At 41.5% G+C, this 27,393-nt stretch overlaps 2 protein-coding genes across 3 annotated transcripts in view; both read right to left on the reverse strand.

Annotated features, from left to right (window-relative positions):
• LOC119161330 (leucine-rich repeat-containing protein 14) lies at positions 1-5,725 on the reverse strand. Its single transcript, XM_037413739.2, has one exon. It carries the CDS (start codon positions 5,317-5,319, stop codon positions 3,955-3,957), a length of 1,365 nt encoding a protein of 454 aa, XP_037269636.1. The 5' UTR covers positions 5,320-5,725; the 3' UTR covers positions 1-3,954.
• Positions 5,726-6,805: 1,080 nt separating this feature from the next.
• Megf8 (multiple EGF like domains 8) overlaps positions 6,806-27,393 on the reverse strand; it is a 249,501-nt gene continuing 228,913 nt past the window's right edge. Inside the window, exons 32-34 of one of the 2 annotated variants that reach the window (XM_037413740.2) lie at positions 25,539-25,677; positions 22,246-22,351; positions 6,806-15,432 (exon numbers count right to left, since the gene is read on the reverse strand). In XM_037413740.2, the coding sequence (XP_037269637.1) occupies positions 14,435-15,432; positions 22,246-22,351; positions 25,539-25,677 (1,243 nt within the window). In that variant the 3' untranslated portion in view covers positions 6,806-14,434. Of the gene's footprint in view, positions 15,433-16,978; positions 20,445-22,245; positions 22,352-25,538; positions 25,678-27,393 lie in introns of those variants that run through there. The other variant, XM_075879436.1, reaches the window with a different exon arrangement.

Consider the following 27,393-nt stretch of genomic DNA (forward strand, 5'->3'; position numbering starts at 1 on the left):
TCTTAATACATTGTTTTACATAAAACCACCACTAGGAATATCTTCTCGTTGTGCAGTTCTACTATTTTCAAAATTACTGAAATCAAAGTGTAACACTAGTATTATTAAACAGGCCTTTCAATGCTTCTTTGCCTACATTCTGCAGCACTGGACTTTTCTGTAGTGTCGAATACTGAAATAATGCTAAAAGAATGATTGAAATCAACACACGGTCATGGAAGTTATTTGCCTAAAAACTCCTAAACCCCAGCAGACAAGAAAAAAAGTAATCCTTTTCACATTTCACTCTCCCACTGACGTCAAAAGCCATTTCCAATTACAGCGTGCCTCTTAAAGAACATACCCGACTACTCGCCTTCCGAAGGCCATCGTACAGCGCTGCTAGCGTCGTTTTGCGTTTGTTTTCACATTTTCACATTTAAAAACAGAAATCCCTTTGTGAGTGGGAAATTATAAAAAGCACATTCATAATTTTTAGTACAGAATAGTGTGACCTATATAAGACCACATGCACTGCTGTCTTTGACTATGGGGCTCTCATTTGTATATATTTCTGTATCTCATCAATTTCAATGTACAATAGAATAATAAACGACACTGACTTTCACTGGTCGCGTTGAATCAATCAAAAGGCAAGGCCAATGTTGTCACTCCTAATCACAAAAATAGTCGCTGTGTGTCGCTCTAGTCCGAAAACAGTGTGGTTTCCTTAATGAAATAAAATTATTGCAACTTTGTTTTTGGTGTTCTCATTCACACAAGGATAACGGAGCACTCAATAGTTTGAGAAGAAGCGATGAAAACTGCATGCTTCATATGTGTCGCAGGGTCCCTTTAACAACACTAAAATATACAGGATCCTGTCTTTTGCTTCAAGTTTATATCTTTTCATATCTTGCTCAACACTATCGCTTCAAAATAGTTTTCCTGTTTACTATAAGAATGCACTCCTTATCTGATATATGTAAATGTCATATACAATAAAAAAGTTTACTCTAAAACTTGTACAAAAACTTTTACATTAAAAGTGAAAAATATATAAAAAATATATATAAAAGTGAAAAACTAGTGCATCAATAACAGAAATACCAACAAGACTTCCTGCCATCTTTTCTCAACGCAGGACAAGAAGGTAACATAAAAAAAGTGTCGTCCTTTCTTGGTATCAGTGCTTTTAAATTAGTTTTTGACAAGCACACAGGAACTGCAATCAGCTACACGGTGGTGTGCAATACACACTGTTCCAGCTACAGAATGAAAACAGCACTGTGAATTCCAGGACAATAATTTTGAAGAAATAGCTTGGTAGGAAAATCTAGCAAAATCAGGGGTGGAAGTGGACTTTAGTGTTTTGGGGGAGCTCAGGGAGCAGGAATAATGCTGTTTTGGAGCAGCTTTGGTGCAGTAAAGATGAAAGTTTTGGAGCAAGTTGGGAGCACCAAAAGGTGTGTTTTGGAACAGCTTTCTGGGGTAAAACATCATCGTCAATCAAAATTATTTCTGGTAAAAAAAAATTCTAATGGTTTTCACTGAACATTCAGTACCAATGAGCTTACGAGACTTACAACACACAGATGTGTGTGTGTCACGGGTGACAGAGAATTCTCAGAGAAAACAAGGAAAAAGCGATGCCTATCTCTTGTTTTTATAACCGCAATGCACTTTGCTCCCCACCCTAATTAAACGCACTACTCTGCTAATCAGTTTGAAGCGAAGTGGGGATGAGCAATTCACAAGGCGAATATATGCAGACGATACAGTAAGCCGCCAGGCAGTTTCGACGTGGGCAGCAATGGTGCCGTGCTGCGTGCAAATAAACAGGAGTATGTGCACATGACTGCTCCATGTTTCAATGAAACTGTCAGTTGTCACTTCGTATCCGATCACAGTAAAGAAGTGCGCACATGTATCGCAGAAAGCGCATAGTGTCCGTGCTGTCGCTTATCTCAGTAGCTGCATATCCCGGACCATGTGATAGTTTCGAAATGCTCCTTGGCGTCATTACTGCACGCTATGAAAATATAGTGCGAAAGAGCCAGCCGAGCATCATTTGCGCACTTTAGTAAAACTGAGGGAAGGACTTTCTGGGGGGCACTCCAGGCAACATCTGTTGTGGTACAGTGTTTGCTTATTGGTGGCGATGGCACACGACGAAGAATTACATTTGTCCTTGTAAACACGCACTGCCATTTAGTGCATCTGTGCACAACCAGAAAATCGACAGTTACTCGTGTTGGCGCCACCACTTTTGCGAGGAAATCGCGGTGATAACAGCGATGAGACGAGCACTAGCAAGCCCTATGAATGAACCGAATGCCAACATATTTGAACTACACCGGATATAAATGCGGCCGGGTTTACTGTATAGCCAACGCTCAGTGTTGCTCGGTCGACAATAATCGGCTAGATTTGGGGGCTTACACTCCCAATCGACAGTTATTGCGGAAATTGCCGTTTATGCGCAGTCTGACACAGCAGGTCAGATTGGCGCAATCGACGCAGTACTTCTACCCATGCAAAATGTATTTGCTTGCATACAACTGTTCAAATTTCTATAATAAGTAGGCTCATTAAATGTAAAAATGAAATTGCTAACATATTTTAGTAAGTTAGACATGGCCATGCAACACGGATTCATGAAATGACATTCTATATTCAAGCCATTAAGTTCCTAACTGAGATTTTTTTTAGCCGAGCTACCACATGTCTAAATTTAATGGCATTGGATCTGATGTTAATAACGGTGACTTTTGCCAATACTAGCAATTTTATGCTAATACAATTTTATGATAATAATAAAATTTAAACCTACATTTAATAATAGAGAAATGTAGAAGCAAGCATATTGGTGTGGCATATGCGGAGTCCCGACTTCCTTCATTCTGTGTGTGCCCGCCATGTTTGTTTTATAGTGAATACTTACTAAATAGCTCAGCTCTCTGTAGTTATAAGTATATTAGATTGCCATTAGCTTCCATTTGTTTCGGTACTTTACATTTCAACCGACCACAGCAAGTTCATCTATTACATGTTGAATACGAAGCCTATGATACGCCATGGTGCCTGTCATGTCGAAGCTGTTGCGATCAAGAAGTAAATTTTGCTATGGTGCAACCGAGAAAAATCAGCTTAGAAGTCAGTGAAAAAAACGACAGGTTAAAAATCATGTATAAACTTTTGCTGCCATAAACACCAGTAAAGGCAACAGACAACAAATGGCACCGAGAATGTCATTTGATTTGCCTGAGTGGCATCGTACATATAACATTCAATTTTTGAGTCATCAGAAAGTTAATGTCGTTTTCTGTGCCCCTGTGGTAAGAATACTACATAATTAACTACATAAATGCCACACTGTGTCCACAAAGGAATAAAAAGGATTTGTACCATTCAAATTTGTATAACAGCACTTCATAGAAAGTTCAGAAAAGTTACATACCTTGAATATGCAACAGATAAGAAAATGTATTTTAATATTTATATTTTCTTGAAGTGCCATTTACTTTTGGAGATCAATAAAAAATTTTGATTTACAAGTGCTTGATAAACAGGAAAAATGGCATCAAACTGTAAAGATTGCTGCTTAGTAATGCACTATAAATATACTGGAAGCAATATTTTGAATCACTCTGCTTGTAAGTTTAGACAGCAATGAACTTTTGCATCCAGAGAAAATGCAACAGAGACGTTAGTACAACATGGTAGTACAAACACACCTGTCTTCTTAGTGCATAAAGCTGTCAAGGGTGGGCTGTCGTTCAGTGGCAAAGTCTAGTATGTCTTGTTGTAGGCAATCCACAATGATTGGATTCGACATATAACTGCAAGCTTCAGGTTTCAGTGACACATGTCACTACTATCACATCAGCATATTAGTGCTTAGAAGGCAGAAAATGTCTTGTCAATTTGCTCTTGCAAGATACCACACAGTACTCAATGCACGAGCAAGCTATTTCATACTAGGTCGGGCTGCACCTTAATATGTGGGTTTGTGGCTTCCAAGCGCTTGATGAGCTCGAAGTAGGCAGGGCTAGGATTGCTTGGTACAGGAAGCAACAAATGAACTAAATGAGGTAGCCAACCAGCTTCAAGGTCACCTACAATCATAGCAAGGTTGTCCTCCGAGAGCTTGTTCCATGTAAGGTCGAGTGAGCACAAATGGCTGCTTGAAACCCTCAGCGACTCCCATAGAACATTAAAGCCGTCCGCTCGAATTTCGCAGTTGGACAGATGCATCACTCGCAGGCGTTCTAACACAAGCAGCACGCTAATCAGTTCTGCAACCATGTTGAAGAAGTTGTTGTCCGATAGCAACAGACTGGTAAGATTGTTAAAGTGCCCAATGATCCTGAGGTCCTGTTGTCGCAAGCCGCAAGCGCTCAGATCCAACTGAGTCATCTCTAGCGAGCAGCGAGCTAGAAGCGTGTTCAAGTAGCCACCAATACGACAGCTTTTGATGTTGAGCCGCCGGAGCAGAGGCATAACACGAATGGTGTCCGAAAGGTAGTCGTAGTGCCTTACGTCTCCTCGGCGTACGCCGTTGGACGACAGATCGAGTGCGACGAGCCCACGGAAGCGCCGAAGCTGTTCTGAAATCCGCAGCAAACCTTGATTCTGCAGAGAGTTGTACGCCACGCTGAGTCCGGTGAGCGCGTCTGAGTCGAGCATTTCGAGGAGCTGCAGCAGCCTTGTTTCACCGACGCCTTCGACCTCGAGGTTGCGGATTTCAAACAGCAGCACTTTCTTGCTCAGTCGGTGCTGCAAAAGGGAGGTGAAAACGTCAAACGAGTGCGGTTCACCAATGAAGAAGTCACATATTAGATGGCGCGGGCTGGTCCAAGTATCCTTCTTAGAAAATACAGCCATCTTACGCTCAACGAACTCCAACAGCCCAGGACCAATCTGGAAACCTGTGACGTTAAGAGTGCACAGATTATCGCAGTCTCCTTTCAGCGAAAGTTCTACAAATGCACGCACGACAGCTGTTGTGGCGAGCACGCGCTTCGGGTGGTGAATTATAGGACACGTTCCACCGACAACAGCCGGAAGATCGAGCGTGCTATGGGGCCAGAAGGAGACCAGAAGTTGCGCGGCTCTGTCCCGACCATCTTCCACGGCTCTCGCAAGAAGAGTGGGGATGAAAGTGACTGGCAGGGTTGGCAGGACGCGAAGCAGGACACCGGCATCTCGAACAAGCGCGTCGCAGCATGCGATTTTCAGACTGCGCACTTCCTTGGTAACATTGCGGCACCAGCAGTACTCGTAAAGTGTTTCCTGCGGTGAACGGTGCGGAGAGTCTCGGTATTCTAGCGTAGACATGGTGATATGCTCCAATCACACCACTCAGCGGTTGCAACAGTTCCCTTCACACCGGCGCTTGATTCTTGGCTGCTTAGACGCTCAGTCAGGCTCAGCGACATTGGTCAATGGCAACATGGCTTCACTGGACAGTTGGGGCTGCTCTTTTGCTAGAGGTTTCAACAGTTTCTAAACTTCAAATAATAAATACCCGAGCAAAATTTCATGTCGAAGGCGCAGTTGCTATGGCTAGGGTGGCTAGAATGGCCCTACTATGGCGTTAGAAAGGCGCGGGCACGCTTTCATGACCGCAATGACGATGGCAATATGACTATGGATCAGGTCGCCTGTGCCAACGCCTCCTAGATTTCCTGTGCCCACCGGATGAGCGCGAAACGCCGGTCATCTATGGCGGCGCTGCCTACGTAGGGATAAGGGTCTTTGTACTTGGCCTTTGAGATCGGCAATTTTGGAGTTTGCTACTAATTTTAGAGGATGCTTTGTATTGAAAAAGTTGCTTTCTAAATGACGGCATCACTTATGTAGGGTTATTATAGTTACGCTTACGCCTCTTAAAAACTTTTTATCGTTAATTTTGTTGCATATTAGCTCCAAAAACATCAAAACCTATTTAAAGACACCCCTACCTGAGTGACAACACCACCGTAGTTCTGACGACTGCCGCTTCTCAAGTGAACGCCGATAATCCGGCAGGCACGGGAAGTCTGAAGGCGTTGCCTGTGCTCAATGCGCAGCAGCGCTTGCTAGCCTGAAAACTATTGGGGAAAAGCATTGAAAAAACTTAATGTCTAGCCCCACAATTAGGATAACTGTTCATGTGTGCCATGGTTCGTTCATTAAAAATACATGAGCTTTGCTATGTGAAGTGTAGCAGATGTGTTTGCAAGCAGAAATCGCTGGAGCCTTGAGGGGAAGGAACCACAAACAGCCTCAGGCGTGCCTTTTCTTGTAGAGCTTGGCACTTACACATCCACAGGAATCTAGATAGTAGAGCACTTTGCCTGCCATGATACAGCTGAACCGCTTAATAAGAAGCATGCATTGAGCAATGACTGTCTTTTATATGAGGTGTCTCTTATAAGGCAAGGTACCATGCGTGCATTTTCCTATCATCTCAAATTTTAATGGAGGCACACTGGTGTCTATTATATCCACATGTCTCTTATATGAATGTCTCTCATGAAGGGTTTGCCTGTAGTAACTAAAACTGCACAAAATGGCTTTATCATGCTGTCACTAAACAATTATTTGCGCACAAGTCTTGCTTGACACATTTTCTACTATAAAGGTGGCATGAACTTGACACATAGTCGCCTAGATTCATGCCTCAAGTCCACCAAGGCAACCATCCATGAGCCCGACATCACCCTCTTCCCATATATCACAACTACTCAGGTTAGTCACACACACAACACTTTATCCTCAACTATTTCAGTTTTCCACAGAATAGAGGATGCCAATTACCAATGAAATCAGAACAAATGCAGACGAGGTTTATTATCTCTCTTTATTCCTTCTACTTTCAGATGTTCACTGCGAGATTCTTGTGTGTTGCATTCGGCTCCTGCCACGCTGCTACATTAACAGCATTCATGCAACTGGAAAAAATATATTTTCCTTACGCTCAGTTACATTTTCCCTAATCAACTTGACAAGACGTCACCTTTGTATGAAAACTGGGAAAATAATTGATCCTTTGCCACGGCATGCTGCATATATTTCAGCTCCTTAAATGGTCCTAAAAATTTCACTTTCTTTTATCTGATGATTTACAATCAGCCTTACCTGGTAATAAGTCATTTCGAGGACGGAGAGTATTGTGCAGCAAAATGTGCAAACAGTAGAGGTAATATGTACAAGTGGCACATATTTTACAATGAAGCCGATCCATCGCAATCACCTGCAGTACGAGTGCAGACTGCCCGATTGAACTCCGCAAAAAATCTACTCTAATGCTCAGCAAATTACATAAATATTTAAACAATGCAAATGGAACTAACACTACCGAGCAGCTGCTCAAATGTGCACTATGAGAAGGAAAGTTGTATAGTGTGGCACTGACTCCCGAATACGACGAATTGTTCAACTAGCTTGACTTGCACTTCGCCAATGCTAAGTGACTCTGTGATATTTCATAATTAAGCCACTTTAAAATTTTTAAAACAAAAGTTACACATAAGATCATGCTAACATTGGATGTATTTGTTCTAGGAATAATTGACATAAAACTTTTATTCTATATGCCATTTCAGAAAGTATGTGAACATGAGTTACTTTATTAGCAAAGTTAGACAATTCAGACTGCTATTCAAATGTTGTTTCCCAATCCTGAGCACATTTGGTGCTCTACTACTATTGTTGTACAGTATATCTTGCAGGTGAAATGGCAAAACTTGCAACAAGCACAAGTTTTTTGCACGTTTAAAAAAATATATATGAAGTAATCACCTAGTCTGATTGAACAAAACTAATCTTAGATATGATGTCATACGAAAAGCAATAAAATATTTGCAATTTGCAGCACATTTTTCTAACTTACATTGCCACTCATGCACCAGATTTCTTGAGGGTACAAAAACACAGTGATATTGCAGAAAAAAAAAATTTGTCTATGCCAAGTGAAAAATAAATTCTACAGATGTCTGCAATTATGAGGGCTGCATGATACCAAGACCTTGTAACATCATGAATGTCAAACTTCTTAGATGTTTTGCATTAAATTCTCCTAGATAAAACATGTCCTATGTTTGCAAACAATATGTTGTAAATTATTGCTCAGTTATTTTGTGCTCAGTCACTGCATGTTTCAGGACTTGAGCTTGGGCGATAATGACAATTTTCATACATATTATCATACAAGTTGACTATGATGATTCATTTGTCTCCGAGTTAAGCAAATTCAAAATAGTAATGATGTCTTTCAGGCAGTTTTATTCCGATCCCCGAGTGCTGTGGTATCGGCCACCCTATACCACTATGAGGTTTAAACAAGATGTTCCACCGAGTGGTACTCTAAAACCTTTAGACCCTCTAAAGAGCTATGACAGTATTTCTGATGCCTAAGCACGCCTACAGTTTTGCATGTTTCATTAGTGTATGGTGCTTATGTTGTAGTGTATTTTAAGGAAAGGCATATATCAAGGTTGCACAAACTCTCAGATCATAGAAGTAGATTTAAGACATCTGCACTTGAAATTGAATATAAATCTCCTTACAGTACTGTGTAACAAACTTTACAAACAAAACTACACACTTTCAACTCTCAGATCATAGAAGTAGATTTAAGACATCTGCACTTGAAATTGAATATAAATCTTCTTACAGTACTGTGTAACAAACTTTACAAACAAAAGCACACACTTTCAGCGATCAGCTATGATGAAACACATGCAATGCTTCTTTAGTCTCCTGTTGATGCCTTATGCATGTTTTGTTTACTTCTAAACATATGCTTATACAGTCGAAAGTATAGGTCATGAAAATACAATCCCCATTCTACAGACAGATCTTGCAGATATCCGACGTTTAGGTTAACAAATATAAACAAATGTGTAAATGATCTGACACAAATATTATACAATATATAATGGCCTGAAGTTTCTACGGCGGTACCAGATGACATGCTTCTCACAGCCAAGATTAGAATGCCATTGACATGACAGTACAAAGGGTCAAAACATGCCTGTCACGGGTTATGCCACAATGCTATGTCATGCAATCAGCAGTGAGATTAATATGATGGTTTGCTTATGTTGAAGCAGAAGTGAATACAAAAGCAAGCTCTTCCACAGCAGTGTCTTCCCACTCTTGAGATATTGTTATTCTGCCCAGTTTGGTTTCAGCGATAAAAATGTGACAGTCTTAAAAAGAAACATTACAACACAACACAGCATACATGAAGTACAGAGTTTTTTGGCACTGCAATGTAAATAGCAACACACACGAGAAAATATGAGACCTTGTCACAACAAAAGTCAGAACTATTCTGACATTGTAAATGTGCTGAAAAAAGCATCGCACTAGGAACTATAGCTGTTTTGAGCCATGACACAAGCTTTAAAAAATAATAATAAAACAAAATACATGTACACAGCTCGTTTTAAGGAAGAACAAAATTAATGGAATAACATTCAAACAATGAAAACAATATCCACATCGCAGCTAAAGCATTTGCACTGACCCAGCTGAAAGGAGATAGCATACAGGTTTAACTGTCTTCCATGTTAATTGCACAAAAATAGAAATGCACAAAACAATAGTGATACTTAAAAACAAGGAATTGCACTCTCGTCACTTGAAAGTAGTGCAAAAAAACAGCACAGCGGTGGAACTGCATTCAATGTGGTTCTTCACTTATGTGACAACAAACTTCTGTGAGCTCGCGGCACGTCACAGGCTCAATGCTACCACTGCATTCACGACAAGCACAAGCAACCTCTCGAAATGATGCACCATATAACATCAATAACATTTCATTTGTGCAGAGTGGTACAGGATAGTGTATGTAATGCTTGCCTAGTTGTTGACTGTTTGCTACTGTGGAAAAATTTTATAATACTTTTATAATGTTGTCATAAACCTTTACACGGAGATGGTGAGGCTCGAGTTGTCCACGGTTTCTTTAGAATTCTATGCTGTCAGTAGGCCCAGTTCGTTTCAGATGCCTTTTTTTTACCAGGTGCCATATATATGATATATTCATGTGAAACCACATGAGTGCATGACTTATGAGCATACCACCTACATGGCTGTATTTCTATTGGCTTAAGGGTAAATGCAATCGGGAAGAAAAATGACTACTTCATGCTCCAGTTGTACATCATACCCAATGAACTCGATCATCTAAGGTAAAATGTACAAGTCAGACAAGTACAGAACTCAGCTTTACTCTTGTCTTAGTAAGCATTCATCTCGCACAGGAAGTTACTCGGAAAGAGTCCCACATGCCCTAAGCTAGGAGGAGGAGGAAGCAAAAAACAGGACGACAGATAAGTTGGCCAGTTCTCGGACTGGCTGGCCACCCTAAGCCAGCGCTGGGTGCTATGCACTAGGCCATTACATATTGCATACAGTTTATATTAGTATGGGTTGTAAACAATGTGGTCTCAGAGACACAGAATTTTTATTTGGGGATCTTGGCAGTGTAGTCAGCACACGAAACTAAAGAGCAACAGCTTTTCTCTTTTCAAATATAAAAAAAAAAACAATAACCAGAGAAGCTGTATGTGAGAATTAAATAATGTAATCAGAAATCTAACACTACCAAGATTGCAGGAAAGGTGGGTAATTGCTGCAACATCAAGGTAAGCCAAAATGATGTTCCTGATTTCAAATAGCATACTACCATAGTAATCACAATAAGTGCTCTTAGGCTTCAAGACTGTGCACTGAAGATGCCTCATAATTGTATTCAATGTTGTTGAATTTGTGCTACCCATACTAGCATCCACCAAAGGATGACAATGCAATATAGAAGAATCAAAACAGCAGACAGCATTATTTGTATTTGATTGTCACATAAGCAAGTTTGCAGGAAGTATGTTGGAAAACTTTATGACAGCGCTTTCAGTTCTGTATGTGATGAAAAATCAATACGAAAATGGTAAGCACTATCTCAGGAAAGTTGTTTCCCAGATCACTGAAGGAAGCAGTAGCAGGTATTCATTTAACTTTCTTAACAACTTTGTGTGCAATAACCCATCACCCAAAGATTGTGTATATTAATACAGCAGTTATCACAGATCCTTGACAACCAGCTTGATTTATGCTAAATTATTGATGTCTGGAATGAAGGATGGTGGTATTTGTAAAGATTTTTTTGGTATCTTTCATCAATTTATGTTTCAGATGCACTCGATTTGTAAAAGAGATTCTTGAAACTGGGAACATCAGACTTGTTTACTTCATATAGGCCAACAATGGTACATGCCATTATGGTGTTACAGTAAAAAAAAAAAGCAGTTAACTTATTGTTTATCCTGAAGCCACTTTACAACATACAAAAATAATGAGCTACAGTAACTTTGTGAAAGATAAGCCTATCTTGAAAGTCAATATAAATAAGTTTATGACGAAAGCTTCCCTGCAAAGGCAGTAAAACACTATTCTTGGTGACAGCTCCATTTGCTTTCCATGTATTGGCTAAGCACCTGTGTATACTTTGTTATGAAAAAGAGAATAAATGAAATGACTTCGCAAAAGTCGACAAACCGAATACTGCATGCAACACATGCCCACGTAAGTTCTGCAGCAACACCATTCCGCCAACTGAACCTTCCTCAGGAATGATCAGAACAGATAACATTACGTTTTGGTTACTGACAAGCATTAAACAAAACTGTCGCCAAACAAAGTATGCCAGAGTAAAGTTCAACGCTCGCGCATGAGCTTAGTGAAAGAATGATGGCTATTTGAAGACGGCCTTCAAATAGTTGATCCTTTAGTTGATCAAAGCTTACTTTTGTAAGCTACAGACACAACTACACATAAGATCAAGCACATACATCCCACAAAGGTCAGTTATCATGAAGTATGCAAGTATAAAGTGATAAGTCACTGAACATTCAATGACATGTGACAGATACGTCGAAATTGATTTTAGACTACGTCTGTCACACAAGAAAATGAAAACATGAGTAAATATATACAGTTAAACCTGCCTATAACGAACCTCCCTATAACGAATTCCTCGATATAACAAAGTTTTTCTCTTCCCCGCCGTTGCTCCATAGAAGCACATCTATTTGTGACCTCTATGTAACAAAATAACATAGGCAGATATCCTTGATATAAAGAATTTTCCCCACTGACAAACTAGGAATTTTGCTCCGCATTTTGGCATTTTGGTACGAGCTTGCATCTTTCGCGGCTGCCCCGCTACCGACGAAGCGCAAAGCGGAGGCGGCGTGAACGGCGCACTAGGCGAGCGCCAACGCTTGTTATTGTGCACGGGTGAGCGCAAAGCGGGCAGGCGGGCCTGCACCCCACAAGCCTGCATTGCTGCGGTTCTCGCCGCCGCGGGCAGATGCGCGAATAGCCCTTCTTCTCCCCCCTCCCCCCTACTCCATACCTAAATAATAAAAAGAATCTTATTTTGCGCGTTGGCATTGCCACAGTTTTAGTTATCGTCACAAGGGCTGCGCTGCATATCGAGGACACTTTACCGAATAGTTTTCTGCGGTATCCGTGTCTGTGTCTTAGCTCTTCGCTTTCGATGCCGTGCGCACATGCATTGTTTCACTGCATGCGCATTGTGTGGCCCCCTACGACGCTCAGCTTTGCTTTTTTTTTTTATTGCGATAGCCATTATATGGGCCGTCTCGGCTGGTTTTTTGCTGCAGCAGCCACCATTCACCGTATATGTATACGTAACTATATAAATGAAAACTCAAGAAACAAACAAAAAAAAAGCCGCCCACCCTCAGTGGCCAACTCGTCACGATGCGCCGACGCGCGCTTATCCTTCGGTGAGGAGAAACGCACACCTCCGACTTTGACCGGAACGATTGCGTTTAGTTGCCAGGCGCAGAAAGATCACTTCGCTGACAGGACAGGTGCCGTTTGCGAAAAGAGTGCGCTTTTCAAACACAGTAAAGTACTAACTGGGGCATTTGTTAGTTCGGACTCATATCTGTATCTGTGATTATGTTTCGTGCCTCGTTTTTGTTTAAATAGCGCGTTAAGCGTTGAGCAGTAAACTTTCTCAGTTCGCTCTGGTCCCGTGTGTGCTGTTTTCGTGTATCATTTGTGCATGAGCAGCGTGCTGCACGTTTTGATCTCCTTGCCATTCTGAGCATTACATTACAAGTTGTTGCTATCACATTCGTTGCTTCGCCCTTGCAGCGGAACTGTGACTTTTCTTAATTTCGGACAGCGGTGTCGTCACCACGGAGAGGATGTCAGATTAGACGCTGATCTACAAAACTCCTACAAAGTGCTGGTGTGAGCAAATACGTCTGCTCCTGGGAGGAGTGCTCTTTTAATGCAGTCCCTTCCCATTAAAACCACTGATACCCGCTGAGATAGCAAGTACACCAGCGATCGCGACGGCCCTTAATGCTACTCGAGCAATCCTTTCCCTCCTCCCCGCGTTGTTTCATGCTCATTCAAGATGGGTGGTTTACTTTCTGTTTGAGAATTCGACGGCAGTTCTAACACGTGGGAGATGTTATGCATTTTCCAGGCGATGTAGGGATGCTCAGACTCATTTGATCTCTGCTTCAACAGCGCTCGCATGCTTTTACGCGCTCGTGAAAGTTACGATGCGGGGGGGGGGGGGGGGGGCATGTTATCAATGTGGACATGTTAAGAAATATGGCGATGACGGCTGAAACCCGCTTAAGTGTTTTGGGTTAGCTCTGCCTTCAGTCCCCCTTTTCTTTTAAGTGAGCGTTTATTTTCCAAATTTTTGTACCGAACCTGCATATAACAAAACCCTCTTTATAACACATTTTTCCGGGGAATTCATCAATTTCGTTATATTCAGGTTTAACTGTATAGTGTATTGTGGCCTGAATGTGCATGAAGCAACTATAAGATATAACTAAGATATGGCAAAGAAAATGAGCACATGACTTCTTATACTTGAGGTCCAAGCACAAGACTGCAGCTCAGGCACTGCTGTTATGACTTCTGGTGTCATTGGTGAACTGAGTAAGATTTAAGATTTGCAGCAATACCAAGTCATGTTTATACAGAATGGGAAATAATATGTTACGTCTCTGTATTTGGTGTACAGGAACATTGCAAATGTTGAGTGGTTGCCTTGTAGGTGTGCATTTGGTAGCGCAGTGCCATTCTATGACTTCATCCTGCAGTTGGGGCAAATATACAACGCAGAAATTACCTGCTGGCAGTCTAGGCCCAAAAGTGTCGCTCAAGATCTAGGATCATCTTTTTAAACACCACTCTGTAGAAAGATGTCCCTTGATGGTCTCTTTAAAGACAAAGCAGGTATGTGAAAGAGCTGGCACTAGTCACAACAGCCACAGTGCACACTTGGGTTGAATTTAAAGTTCTGGCTGCAACATTGCCAGCACTAACTGCACCACTACTATCCAGCCAGATGAGTTCAGAACAGTTCCCTAATAAAAAAAACATAACAGTATGTCCAATATCACAAGTTTATGTGGCTTGTTCTTCGTCTCATGGCCGCCCGGATGCCACCTGCTGCACCTCCGCTACTAGAACGCACAGCCACTAATGCAGAGGCAAGCGCAAGCCGTACTGGTGCACTCAAGCCCCCGGGAAGTTGCACCAATAATGTAGTCACTGCAGCTGCACCATCGCCAGTGGGCTCCACGGCAACTGGCCGTACTGATCCACAAGGCACTGGTACACTCTTAGGCGAATCCCTGAGGGCGCGACGTTGAGGTTTTTTACGTAATGGTGACCGAAAGCTTTCGCCACTTTCCTCTTCGTCCAGAATGGACAGGCACACCTTCGCAAATGGCCGCCGTGCCATGTGCTCCATTTGTGCCGCATGCAAACGGCGAGCTCGGCGAATGTCAAAAGCCCGCTTCACCTTCCACACCACAACACAGGCTGCCAGGAATAGAAAGAAGCAGGAGAAGAATACAGAAAAGAAAACAAAAAGATCGATGCGTGTCTGGTCCTGACGAAAAAAAAGACTTCCACGTGTAGGTACTTCACTTGCACCCGAGATAACTAGGTAGAGCCTTGTGCTTCTTAAGTCGTACACATTCTGAGGCACAGTTACAACAAGACGGTGCTGAAGATTGCGAACCAATAGGAATTCCCGTGGGTCCCTCACAGTGACGTAGGTGGCTAGTCCTGATGGAGTGGCATGGCGAGGTTGCAGAAGCCAAGGAGCGTCAGTAGCATTACGGAGGGCAGCTGCCGCTGGAAATGATGTGTTTGCAGTCAAGTCTCCAGTTAAGCCGACACCATACTTCCGATCAACTGATACTACATGTGCACCAGTCGTGTGATTGACCTCAACGACAAAAGTGTCTTCTTTAGCTGATAGATACAAATCAGCTGCCCCTGAGGTGATGTCCATGATGACACGAATGTCCACGTTCATGTAGCGAGGCTGAACAACAAAAAACATGGTGCGACCCTGAGGCAGCAGATTTGGGTCAGGACTGCACTCTGCAAGAAAGAGTGAAGTATGATCTTAGTGGTCTGGCATCCGAGCTGTGTGAAAAAAATAAGGTCAAAGGCCTCACATAAACACCTCATAACACTTGGCAACTCAGAAAACAACTGCCATGCCAACAGTTATGAAAGTACTAAGAAGTGTTTGATCTTCGTTGGTTGAGCCCTGCTGGTATGAGAATCATACATGTCTTTTCATATAAGCAACGGATATTATAAAGTCTCATTCTTTGTGTCTTCTTCATGTGTGAGTAGATGTGTCCTTTGAGCACTGTTTTATCAATATGATGGCACATGAACTAGCCTATCAGCATATAATATATATATATATATCGTTCGAAACCGTAGGTAATAAAATTAAGACAGCCGCTAAGTTCTGTTTCTTCGCTTCCCAAGTACGTTTGGCCCATTGGAAAAGCTGCTTCAGTATATATATATATATATATATTAGTAATGTCTTATACATACAGACTTCATAGAAATGGAGAAAATGTCTGACACTTAGCATAAAATTTTAAAGAACAAGAGAGAAGAAACAGAAAGCAACATTCCTTAATGCTTCAATACAGCTTTTTTAGTCTAGATTGCTGTATTGACAGCTAATTTCCTGCATAAGGCATGCACAACAATAACTACAGCACAAATGCATAAGGCACAAAGTATGCAAATATCAGGGAAATTCCAAAAAACTAGCAAGAGAACTTATCAGAAAAAAAGCTTCCTTGATGACAAAGAATTCATCCTGGTTTGGGGTTCCAACTCAGGACCAGTGCTTTTCCAAAGTGGCTCCTCTACCAAACTTAGTATAACTGGAGCGCATGGAGGTGGCATCATGAAGAGAAATTATTGAAGAACTCAAAACAGGGCATCGAAAAGTCCTGGTCCTGGCTCAGACCGGCACTTTTCAGTTATTTAATATTGTCTTATTTATGGGGACAGTTTTCAGTTTCGGTTTCTGGGCAGGTGGCTCGGTCACGTGAGCACACAAAGCTGTGATGCACGTTGTGCTGGATATCATCTCCTCTCGCACACACATGCCACAAAAACACCTGGAAAACAAACATGCCGGCAGTTACCATGGCTAGCTGCAGCAGCCGGGATGCTTTCCCCGTACCTATGTCGCGGAAGTCACTCACTTCACTACCATATGCACACAAGGGGAATGAAGGAGGGCGGCCGCTCCCCTACTCACCTAAGAGGGGGTGGGAGCAAAGTCAGCCCTATTGATTGACATAATAGAGAAAGGAGCACTATGATTAACCTTTGTCCCCCCTGAAGGAGGACCCTGAACAAATCTATGCTCACTACAGATCTGGTGTGACGTCACTACAACTTTTGCTGACCCTTCTATAAAGCTACATCAGTGTTATACGCTTTAGCGGTGGGCCTCTATTGGGAGAATGAACATTTAGATACACTTGGGAAGTGAAAATATATTTTCTAAACGTTTTCTTTGTCCGACCATTCATCCTTGCATAAACAGAAAACCCACAAGAGGCTTGCTACAGACTTAAAATTTGATGAAACCACCCCTCCCTCTAAGTTCATAATAATTATGTATGTGGTATCAGATTTTAAAGGGGATAACTGTTCTCTCCACATGCTAAGGAATATATGGAAAAAATTTCATCCTGATCTGGCAATCAAAAGTACCAAAAAGATTATGTCCAAACTCAAGAAGTTTCCCAAAATGGCATCTAGAGAAAAACACACCTTTATGAGTAGAAATAAAAGCTCATTTATGTGGCAAAAAAATGCATTTTAAAATTATTATTTTTATTATGAGAGCTTGGGATTTATAGTTATCTTTAGCATGTGGCTTTGGTGAACTCCTCAGGCGTAATGCACTGGGAAGCAACTAGATGACAATTTTCTGGGGACTCAGGACAATGACTTCTTTTTAGTTTTTAATACCCACCTTGAGCTATTTAAAAGCAATTTCAATCTACTTCGAGTTTGACTAGAATCTTGACTTTTTTTTTGTCATAATTTTAAAGAAACTAAACTTGTCAAAGCAATGAAAAACAAAAAAAATATGTATAGTCGAACACGGTTATATTGAACCCACATATATAGAATTTTCGGGTATATCGAACTCGCAAGTTATCCCCTTGAAATTCATTTGTAAAAGTATAAAAATTTCGCATGTTTATATTGAACGGTATTTTTACCCACCTTCAGATATATTGAACACCGCATGAGCTGGACAGTGCGCTTTGACATAAGCAAATCATCCTCTTGTGGCGTGTGTGCAGAATTAGTTGTCATTCTTGAATGCCCCTACCTATTGTAGGTGATGATCCACTACAGGTAATATCACGGGGCTTCTATTTTTTTATATCAAATTTTTATTCTTGATCCCCTTCGAGTTCAATGTATCCGTGATCGACCGTAATTAAAAACAAAACTTGCCCTTTAAAAAGCATAGGAAAGAGCACAATGCAACTAGGAGGCCACAAGTATCTATGTGAAGATAACTTGAACTTTCTATACTAGAATGCTCATGGAATGTATCTGTGCAAGTCCTTCAAATGAGAAAAGTATTTTTTTTTTTTTTTGCACACCCCCCCTCCTTCAAATAGCTGAAGTAGCCAGAAAACCTAAAATGAGAGCTTGTCATCAAATTGTTAAAAAGTGCTTCTAAATGATAACACATGCATTTGACACTGCTCTATCTCAGGAGAATTTATTCACCAGTTTATGGCACAAAGAAGTCTTTGATAGAAGTCTTGCATTTATTCCAAACCTCTACCAGAACTAGACCTGTTTCAAGCACTTGGATGGCCTCATGGCAGCCCACATTGCCAAACTCATCGGCTTAAGTTCTCAGCACATCTAGCACAGTGACAGTTTGCGGTATGTATCAGGCAGAAATGTTGTAGGAATATCATGTGAAAAAGAAATTCTAATACATAGGTGCATGTAAATTCTTTGCTGGGACAGGATGCCAGACACACTAGACTCTGGGAAATGAAAATGTATAAGTGAAGAACTTGTAAACAAGATTCTACTGAGCTTCAGGGAAAAAAAAGGAGAAAGAGAGAGAGAGGGAGAAAATACAATTGAGTTTTCAGGTGTGCCATGCCAACACTCATGTTGTCCTTTCGCTGACTATCACTCTGTGTCATAAAGTACTTTAGGTCTTGATTGCAGTTGATGTATATTAGCACAGCATTGAAACAGAAAATGGACACTCACTAAGAATGCGCAAATATGAAATTTTTCTAATACAAATTGAATACAAATACACAGCTTCGAATACAAAAAAAATAATGAAGAGATCGAATTTTTAAAGACTGAGGACCTTCGATGCCATAATTTTGGTCTGTCTGTCTGTCTGTACTTTGTCTGGTTGTACATGGTAACAATACTCCAAACGGCACTAAACAATACCTCAAATGGCCAACTCCATCCGCAGCGCCCACCAATATTGCCGAAGTTTCAGTGTTCATACTTGTGTCCGATTGTCAATTAAAAAGCACTTATTGTGCATATCTGAGGCACCATAGCAACACGTCAATGTTTTTTATGCGTGTCTTTATACCAGAGAAGGCACACACAAGTAATTCTAAGGACCGGAGCATTTATCACGCTGCGCTGACAGCGCAACGAGATACTCAGAAAGGCAAGTGTTTCCAACACTTTGCTAAGACGATACGGTAGTGGCACATGCCCATTGCTATGCGTTCTACACTTTATTGTCTCCGAGCCAGGCGCGCACCTCTCCGCCGGCGCGCACGCCTTCCTTCTTTTTCGAAGATAACTGCCAGATAGCGCTCGTGTCTAACGTGCCTCGATGAGCACGTTCGCCTTCGCTCCACGAATCGAGACTCTCCAACGCAGTGCTTCCAGAACACAATTCACCGATTTTCTCGTGCAGAACATCAATACACGTTTTGTTCACTCTCTCCACACGGAAGACACTATCGTCTTTATACGACGTTTGCAGTCAAACATGCAGATACGGGGCCAATTTTTTAAACCAGTAATCTGTACTTTACCATTTATATTAATGTATAAAATAGTACACTTGTTAGCTATTCTAGTCTGTTTCTGCACGAAGAAAAATATTGCCGCCAAATCTGCTTGCCAAAAAACATATGACTGTGCTAAATAGTTTAACTTGTGACTGTGTTGTTTTGGTTCCTATTCACATGTTGAGTGAACTTTTTTCCATCTTTTTTTTTCCTATCTAATAGTTCTTCATTTCAAAAAAAAAAGAGAAAGAGAGAAATAACATTTATTTATACATCCGGCGTGTAGGAAGTCCTCGGCCTCACAGGGTGCGGATGTTCCCTATCTTAAGATTACGGCTATTAGAGTCCGATAATCTCAGAGCATAGACCTCGAGGATGTTGTGCTCCGACTAGGCGACAGTTACTCGGGTGCCTCCATGCCCGTTAGACGGATCATCGGCTCCTTTTCTCCGTTGCTTCGCCAAAGCCTCCTCAAGCTGCTATATGGCCCTTCAAAAAAGAAAAAGAAAGATTTTCTACCTGCCATGATGACTAGTGAATTCAAGTCAGCTGGTTTGATTTCCAAAGGAGCTCCATTTCGAAGAGATGAAATGTAACAATTAACACCCATGTGCTTAAAGGCCAAACCCCATAATACCGAATGTCTTTGCGCGAACAGTTGCCTTCGGGTGAACAGTAGCTTGCACAGGCAAACCTCATTTACAGGACGACTTCGATGAGTGAAACCTATTGTTGCTGGCATGGGGATGCCTACTCGTACCAAAAATGCCACGTAGTCGGTGGTATACCATGTAAAAATAAAATGTGCCGTTGCATAATATTACCGAAGGTGTTTATTATTGCCTTGCAACACTTTTTTGTACGCTCGCGCATAAACATTACGCTATTTTTTTGTTTTGCCCCCGTGACTCGGGAAGAGAGGAAGTCGTGGTTTCGCGGTACATGGAGAGAACCGGTAGTACGACATGCACATCCTGTTTCATTGCTTTGAGCACAGCGCTTCCAGGTGATGAGCGACGGTTACCAAATCTGAAAAATCGAGCAATCGCATGAAAATGACCACGCGACACGTCGTGCGTACACCCTGTTTTGTCACTCATAGTGCATTTTCGCGCGTATGATGTTTGGCATTAAATCTGAGCGATTATTAAAGCACCCAAGGTAGTTACAATTTATCCGTGTTCCCACACTATCGGGTGTGACACGTACGATTCCAGATTTTATCGTTTTCTTTTTAATTTTCACCCCTGTTCTTCAAGACAAGAGTACTTCGAGTGTCCTTAAACTACACAGCAATACTCAATATCTGGCTAGCTTTCGTTCCCTTTCTCGAGAACTATGCGTTCATCATTTTCCTACCAAGAGTGCTCTGTCATACTGATAGCTGCATGATTGTTAACAAGGGGCACCGGATGCGTGGTGATAACCCAAGGAAGGCACGCGAGATAGCTTGAATACTTGTGTGTGACAGAAAAATGCCCCAAATATGCTTTTTTTTTTTTAATAGAGCCACCACTCCCAGCGGCGAAGGCCCTATATTTCGCCGCATTGCGACTGCCTTCTGTGCACTGGCTGCATAAACTGATGTTATACAAAACAGTGAGATTGCAGCAACGAAGTTCCGGAGGATAAATTGCAGGAGGCGTGCGCATAGAGAAAGGTGATACGTGTACAACATATTTACAAAGGCGCTGCCGGGAACGCAGCCGAAGTATGCAGTAGCTGCCTAAACTTTCCGTCAGCTTACGTGCGCCGCCATTAGCAACAGAGAAATGTATGGGATGACGCCCCTATAATATTACAGAAAGTGCATGGCTTTTTCTTTGTTTCCCATTGCACAGAAACAAGGCTTTAGCTCATTCGCATGATTGTGCGCTATCATCGAATCATTTCGCAACTATGACAGAGAAATACACGCTCACATTGCTGACAGAGTGGCACAGCTGAAGGACGACATGTCAAGCTTTCGTCAATGCATGCGCACAAGTTTTTGCGGTGATCAGTTAACGAAAACAAGCGCAGCTACACATATGTGATACATGCTAACTGCTGCATCATCAAGTTGAGCTTCTCTAGCTAGTTGCGTGCAGTGCGTCACCTACTATGCTCACTCCTGTCATCGCCGCTCGCTGTAACGTACGCACGCATTTGCCCTTGCACAGACATATATTTTTTTCGTGATCGCTTGGCACTGGACCGTGCAAAGGTACGACGAGTATTTTGTTGGGATTATGCGGCAGCAGCGAGTTGCCTTCAATTCCACGGGCGGTACACACTTTATTAAAGCAGTACCCCTCACAAAGGCACGGCAGCGAACGGCGTGTTCGATACACTACAGTACGCCTAGACAGGCGGCAACAGCACTAAACTGCCAAGCAACTTGTACTGCTGAGCGAGCAGTGCATGATGTAATCCTTTAAGATGTTAATAGTTCAATATTTGTCGCACTGACATATTGGCACGTTTGTTGGTAGCCATTATCACGCTCCTGCATGGTCTATTGTCTATGCACTTATCGTAAAGGTGCAAAATCGGAAGTCTTTCATACAAGAACATATGCGACAGAATAATAAAAAATTTGAATCGCTTCGAATATTCAAAACTTTCAATTATGTACTTATCGAATTGAATACAATTGTTATGAATGCAATATTCGAAGGATATTCGAAACTGGAATATTTCCACACACCTAAACTATAGCTACATGGCTTACCGCTTGCAGGTATTAATCCTAAAGGCCCTATGATTCTGTCGGATGGCTTTTGTTGATGACAGTGGCTAAAGGCACCAGTTGAACAAGGGTACCGGCAAAGTTATTTAATAGGCTCACCCTGCGTCTCTGGATCCAAACAGTAGTCCTGCTCAAGACGCATGTGACGATAGCATTGGTGCCCATTGGTAGGAACACCCTGAAAATTCTCCTTGCACTTGGAGCACTGCAACAAGAAGAGCATCAACACACATATTTGTGTTCATGAACACACATAACTGAGAGCATGAACACACATAACTGCCCGAACCAATCAACAACTGCTTCCCACAAATACGCAATTCGAGGTCCAATCTTGTACACGGGATTTCCGAGCGACCGCTAGAGGATTGACTGTCGCGAAGGGCCATCTGTCGCCGTCGCGTTGCAGGTATTTGGAAAGCCGAAAAAAATCGCTAGTCACCCAGAAAAGACCATGACAATTTCCGTAACATGGTAGTGCCCTTGATCCACGCTTCAGCTGCAATTTACTCTTCATGTTTGTTATCTGCACGTACTTCAAGGAACGGAACACGTATAGGACGAGGCAGCGGTTGTATTTTGTTGCTAATCTTGTAATTGACTGTTTGTTTTGATCTTACGGTGGTAGCATGCTGCCAAGTGGGTTACTTACTGCAATGCCAATGTTGTCATTGTGGAGTTTGCAAAGTGCGTCGTAACATGCGCAGCGTACGCTTCAAGGCACCTGTCGTGATCACAGCACATACCACTGCAGCGGTTACCCAAAAGATAGAAAGCTGCAAAACGCTTTCATGGAGCGCGTGGGGACAGCTTGCAGAAGGTAATGCCATCAACTATCAAAGCGTGATAAAGAAGCTGTTTCCAAACAGTGTACGCGTACTCACGACGGACGTGATCGTGGACGGATCAGTCACGTGACATGATTCGGATCTTTTTGCAACCAGCCTTCACACGATAGGGGAGACTTCACGCTACAAGCGAGAATTTCAGCATTGCTTACAAGAATCCACACTAGATTTAGGCTTCTGTCATTTCACGAATCACTCCACGCGGACCGAAGTGGGGAGGCGGGAATGAGTGATGTATGGTGACGCAGTACATGATCGCCAGGGTCGAATGGCGATTTTGTCCGTTGTGTGAATACAGCTTTCGATTAAGCTATCTAACTTTTTTTTTTTTCATTACAGCATTTTCGTAGCCAGCATAAGCAGGCACCCCCAACATTGCTTCGATTTTTTTTTTGTTGAAAAAAATGCGAGTGCGAGTGTAAAAGGTGTATATATATATATATATATATATATATATATATATATATATATATGCATACACGGTCTTCCATGGTTAACTACAACTTAGTTTTGAGCTGCGCGGGCACTGCCTAGCATAGACTGACTTGTCTTGTGGCAGTTTGACCAACGAGTTGTACCCGAATCTGTACATTTTGAAGCATTTCCAAGTACCTATATCTGAACGAATTCCACCCAGCTAGGCTTTCTTGAAGAGAATATGCATGAGGAGGATATGCACCTTCACTTTTAGCTGCGTGTGTGCTTACCATCTCCCTTCCTCTTTACATTGCATTCCCCTTACTGGAAGTAGTTAGCAAGTAGTGTGTCTTAAAATTTGCTTGGCTAGTGCAATAAAAACTTTATGTTATTACTACTTCACATTGATAGATGGTTTTTTTGTATACTTCACTGCAATACAGTCCTTAATGAGGTGAATAATACCAAAATCAGAGAGAACTAATTCTTGGGTGATTAGGCATACATACATATTTAAAAAAATGAATTGTTAAAATTTTTGGCCTTTGACGCTGTCTTAGAGAAATAAAAGATTGACTGAAATAAAAGAATGACTGCCTCAGTGTTTTTTCCGGTGTACCCCAAGGGTCTGTTTTGGGGCCAACATTATTTCTTGTTTACGTTAATGACATCTCTTCTTGTCCAGAACCAGGTGTAACATTGCAACTTTTCGCAGATGACTGCGTCATTTACACTACAATATGCGATATTGATGACCAATTAAAACTCAATTCTTCTTTATAAAACATTTGCCAATGGTGTGAGATGTGGGGAATGGAAATAAATGTGTCTAAAATCGCGTTCATAAGTCTAACCAAGAAAAAACGGCCTTTGTCATTTGTGTACAATCTTAATGGTTCCAATATTAGCAAAGTTGACAAAGTAAAATATTGGGGCTCCACATTCTCGCAACATTTAAAATGGAAAACAGCACATTACCAATACATGCGCCAAGGCATTTAAACAACTCGGATTTCTGCGTAGAAAATTGAGTAAAGCACCTTAAGCAGTTAAACTAACCACCTACAAAACGCTGGTCAGGCCCATTATAGAATATGGAAGTATAGTGTGGGACCCTTATCAAAACTATCTTCGCGAAAAACTTGAAAAATTGCAGAACAGGGCCCTGAGGTTCATATACTCAAAATGGTCCTGGCGCGACAGTGCAAATGACATGAGTCATCAAGCGCACCTAGCAACTCTGTCTAGCTGGCGTCATGTTGCTTCCATGAAGTTTTTTTATCTCCTTTTTCAAGGTCACCTTAAAATCTGTAAAGACGACTATATTCATCCGCCTGGCTGCCGTTCTAGTAGGACGAACCATGATAAATGTATACGTCCCTTCAGTGCCCACAGCAATGTGCTTAAATATTCCTTTTTCCGTCGCGCTGTCAACGCTTGGAACACGCTATCAGGTGAAGCTGTTAATATTACAAATATTGATGAATTTTGTTCTTTTGTGGAGCAGTTATTAGAGCCAGTATAGTTACATTTTGTTGTTACGATAACGAAAAACGTGTTTTGCAGTGGTGCATTGTAATCTTTTGTACATATATATTGTTATTCATGCGTAGTACATGGTTTTTATTATTTTTTTTCTCGTCTTCTCATGTATGGGAAGAGCACCAATGTAGTATTGTTGTACCCGCTATTGTAAGTGTATCGCTGTTGTACGTATCATCCCTCAAATTATTGTATTTCCTCAACTTTGTATCTAATTGGTTACCTGTGATGATGTATGCCCGCTTCCTGTATGGGTCTGCAGAAGACCTACAGTATTGTTAAATAAATAAATAAATAAAAATAAACTGGTGATTTTTTGCTTTTAAAGGTTTCAAGGATGTGCCTGTAGCATGTGGAGTTTTCAGATGAACTTGAAAAGGAAACTATTTTGTATTTAGAATAACTGCCACACAAAACTTGTTTATGATCCACTTCAAAGTTGCCGTATTAAGATTCAACTGTATTCAAATGTCAGACAAAGCTATCAGCAATCTTCCAAAATGAAAAACAAAAACAGGTGAAATATACCAGTAAACTAAACCCGTGGACAGAGCAAGTGCTGATAAATTAACATAAGAAATGCACCTGAAGGTTCCAGCAAGGTATGGCACTGTTTTTGCCACTCTTCTGGCTACACTGGCGATCATTTTCTGTGTTGTTCCTGCAGTTGCAGTTCTCCCCTGTACGCCGGTCACAGATGTCACCATGGCCATGGCACTCGCACCTGGTGACCACCAAAAGCAGTGTCACAGCAAAGCAAGCATGTTTGTTACGCTGAAGAGCTCTGCACGCAACTATAACTGCCTAACGCCACTTCAGTATGCATAAGAAAGCATGCAAGTGGTATAAGTTTATTAGAAAGAAGCAATGCTGTCAACACTTGCTGCTACAGATATAAAGTCTAATTTCAAAAGTTCTGAATTAAACAATGCATCAAAAGCTTGTTGGCACATGAGTAAGTGTACAGGCATTCCCAAGGTCATATCAACAACAACAACAGCAAAAAAGGCATAGAGCCACGCCAGGTCTCCAAAGTACTCCTCAAATAGGCCCTAATGTTCACGAACTATCAATCGTGGATGAATTGCTGGCTATACAATTTTATAAAAATTACATATGTTGATACAGCTGTCACGTCGGGTTAATGTTAATTGTAGTTCGGTGCCATTCCCTGAAAATGATTAATGTAGCAGTGTGCAGGGCTACCATCCTTGCGAACACCAGCGCTTCATAGTATCAGTTTATTGCTTCTATTCTTCTGATGCTCATGCTCCAGTTGACACCGTTGTGCAAGTGTAAACAACTGGTTATATAAACCTATAAATTTGTACATACACAATATAAATTTGTACATACAGTAAACTCCCGTTAAGACGAACTCTGTTAGGATGAATTCTTGCGAACAACACAAGAGTGTTTGTTTGATTTCCCACAGACTCAATGCAAAAAAAAATCTGCTTAAAACAAACCACGTAAAAGACCTCTTCTGCTACGACGATCTGTCGCAGTGACTGACAATGATGGAGATTCTGCACAACGGACAGTTTTACAGAGAGTTTCCCTTGCATTTTCCCCTCTAGCCAAGCTCTTGTGTTCTTCCGTTTTCCACTGCACTTTTGTTGGGGAACTGAAGAAAATAAGGAGAGTAGGAAAAGACGAGCACTTTTTGTTGCTCATTTTCTGATAAAGCCCGCCCTTTCTCTACCTACATGCTAGGGCTGAGGGAGATACCAACTCTATCCACAGACCTTTCTTTTCCACTTACTTCGTTTTTTTTCCTCCACGTCGCAAAAGGCTTTTGACTTGCTTTGAGTTTTTGTGCCAGAAAGTGTTTTTCATTTTGCTCTCTCTTCTTCGCCTGAATGCGTCCCTTGATCAATACTCGTGCATTGCGCAGAATCCCCGTCGTTGTTGGTCAGTGCGATAGTTCAACTTAACAGATGAGGTCTGTTTTGATGTTCGGTTTGAGCAGATTTTTTTTGCATTGAGTTTATGAAAAACTAAACAAACACTCCCGTGTTGTTCGTCTTAAGCAAGAATTCATTTTAACAGAGTTCCCTTGAACGGGAATTTACTGTACTTGGTATGTTAGCATCTGGTTTTAGGGGGCACTTCTGATACGACAAACTCCTGATGAGACGGACAAATTATCGTGGTCCCTTGGACATCTTAAAGGGAGATTACTGTATATTTAGCATCATTTCATAATGTGCCGCTCAATAAAAAAATTACAACATGGTCCCCTATTTTCTACGCATGCTTCGCATAACGTTGATTGCCAAGGTAAATGAGATCTGCTAAATTTTTTTTCTGTAAAGCACTCTGACAAAGAATATCTAACATGGACACTCTACAGATACTGACTATAGGCAGCTTGTCAACAGATACTTGGTAGACAAATCTCAATGGCAGAATGGCCTGTTATGTTTTGTCAATGAGT

This window comes from Rhipicephalus microplus, chromosome X, assembly GCF_043290135.1.
Source record: "Rhipicephalus microplus isolate Deutch F79 chromosome X, USDA_Rmic, whole genome shotgun sequence".
Lineage (NCBI taxonomy): Eukaryota > Metazoa > Arthropoda > Arachnida > Ixodida > Ixodidae > Rhipicephalus > Rhipicephalus microplus.

Coding starts and splice junctions, on each gene's coding strand:
- LOC119161330 (XM_037413739.2), bottom strand. CDS start 5,319: ATGTCTACGCTAGAATACCGAGACTCTCCGCACCGTTCACCGCAGGAA.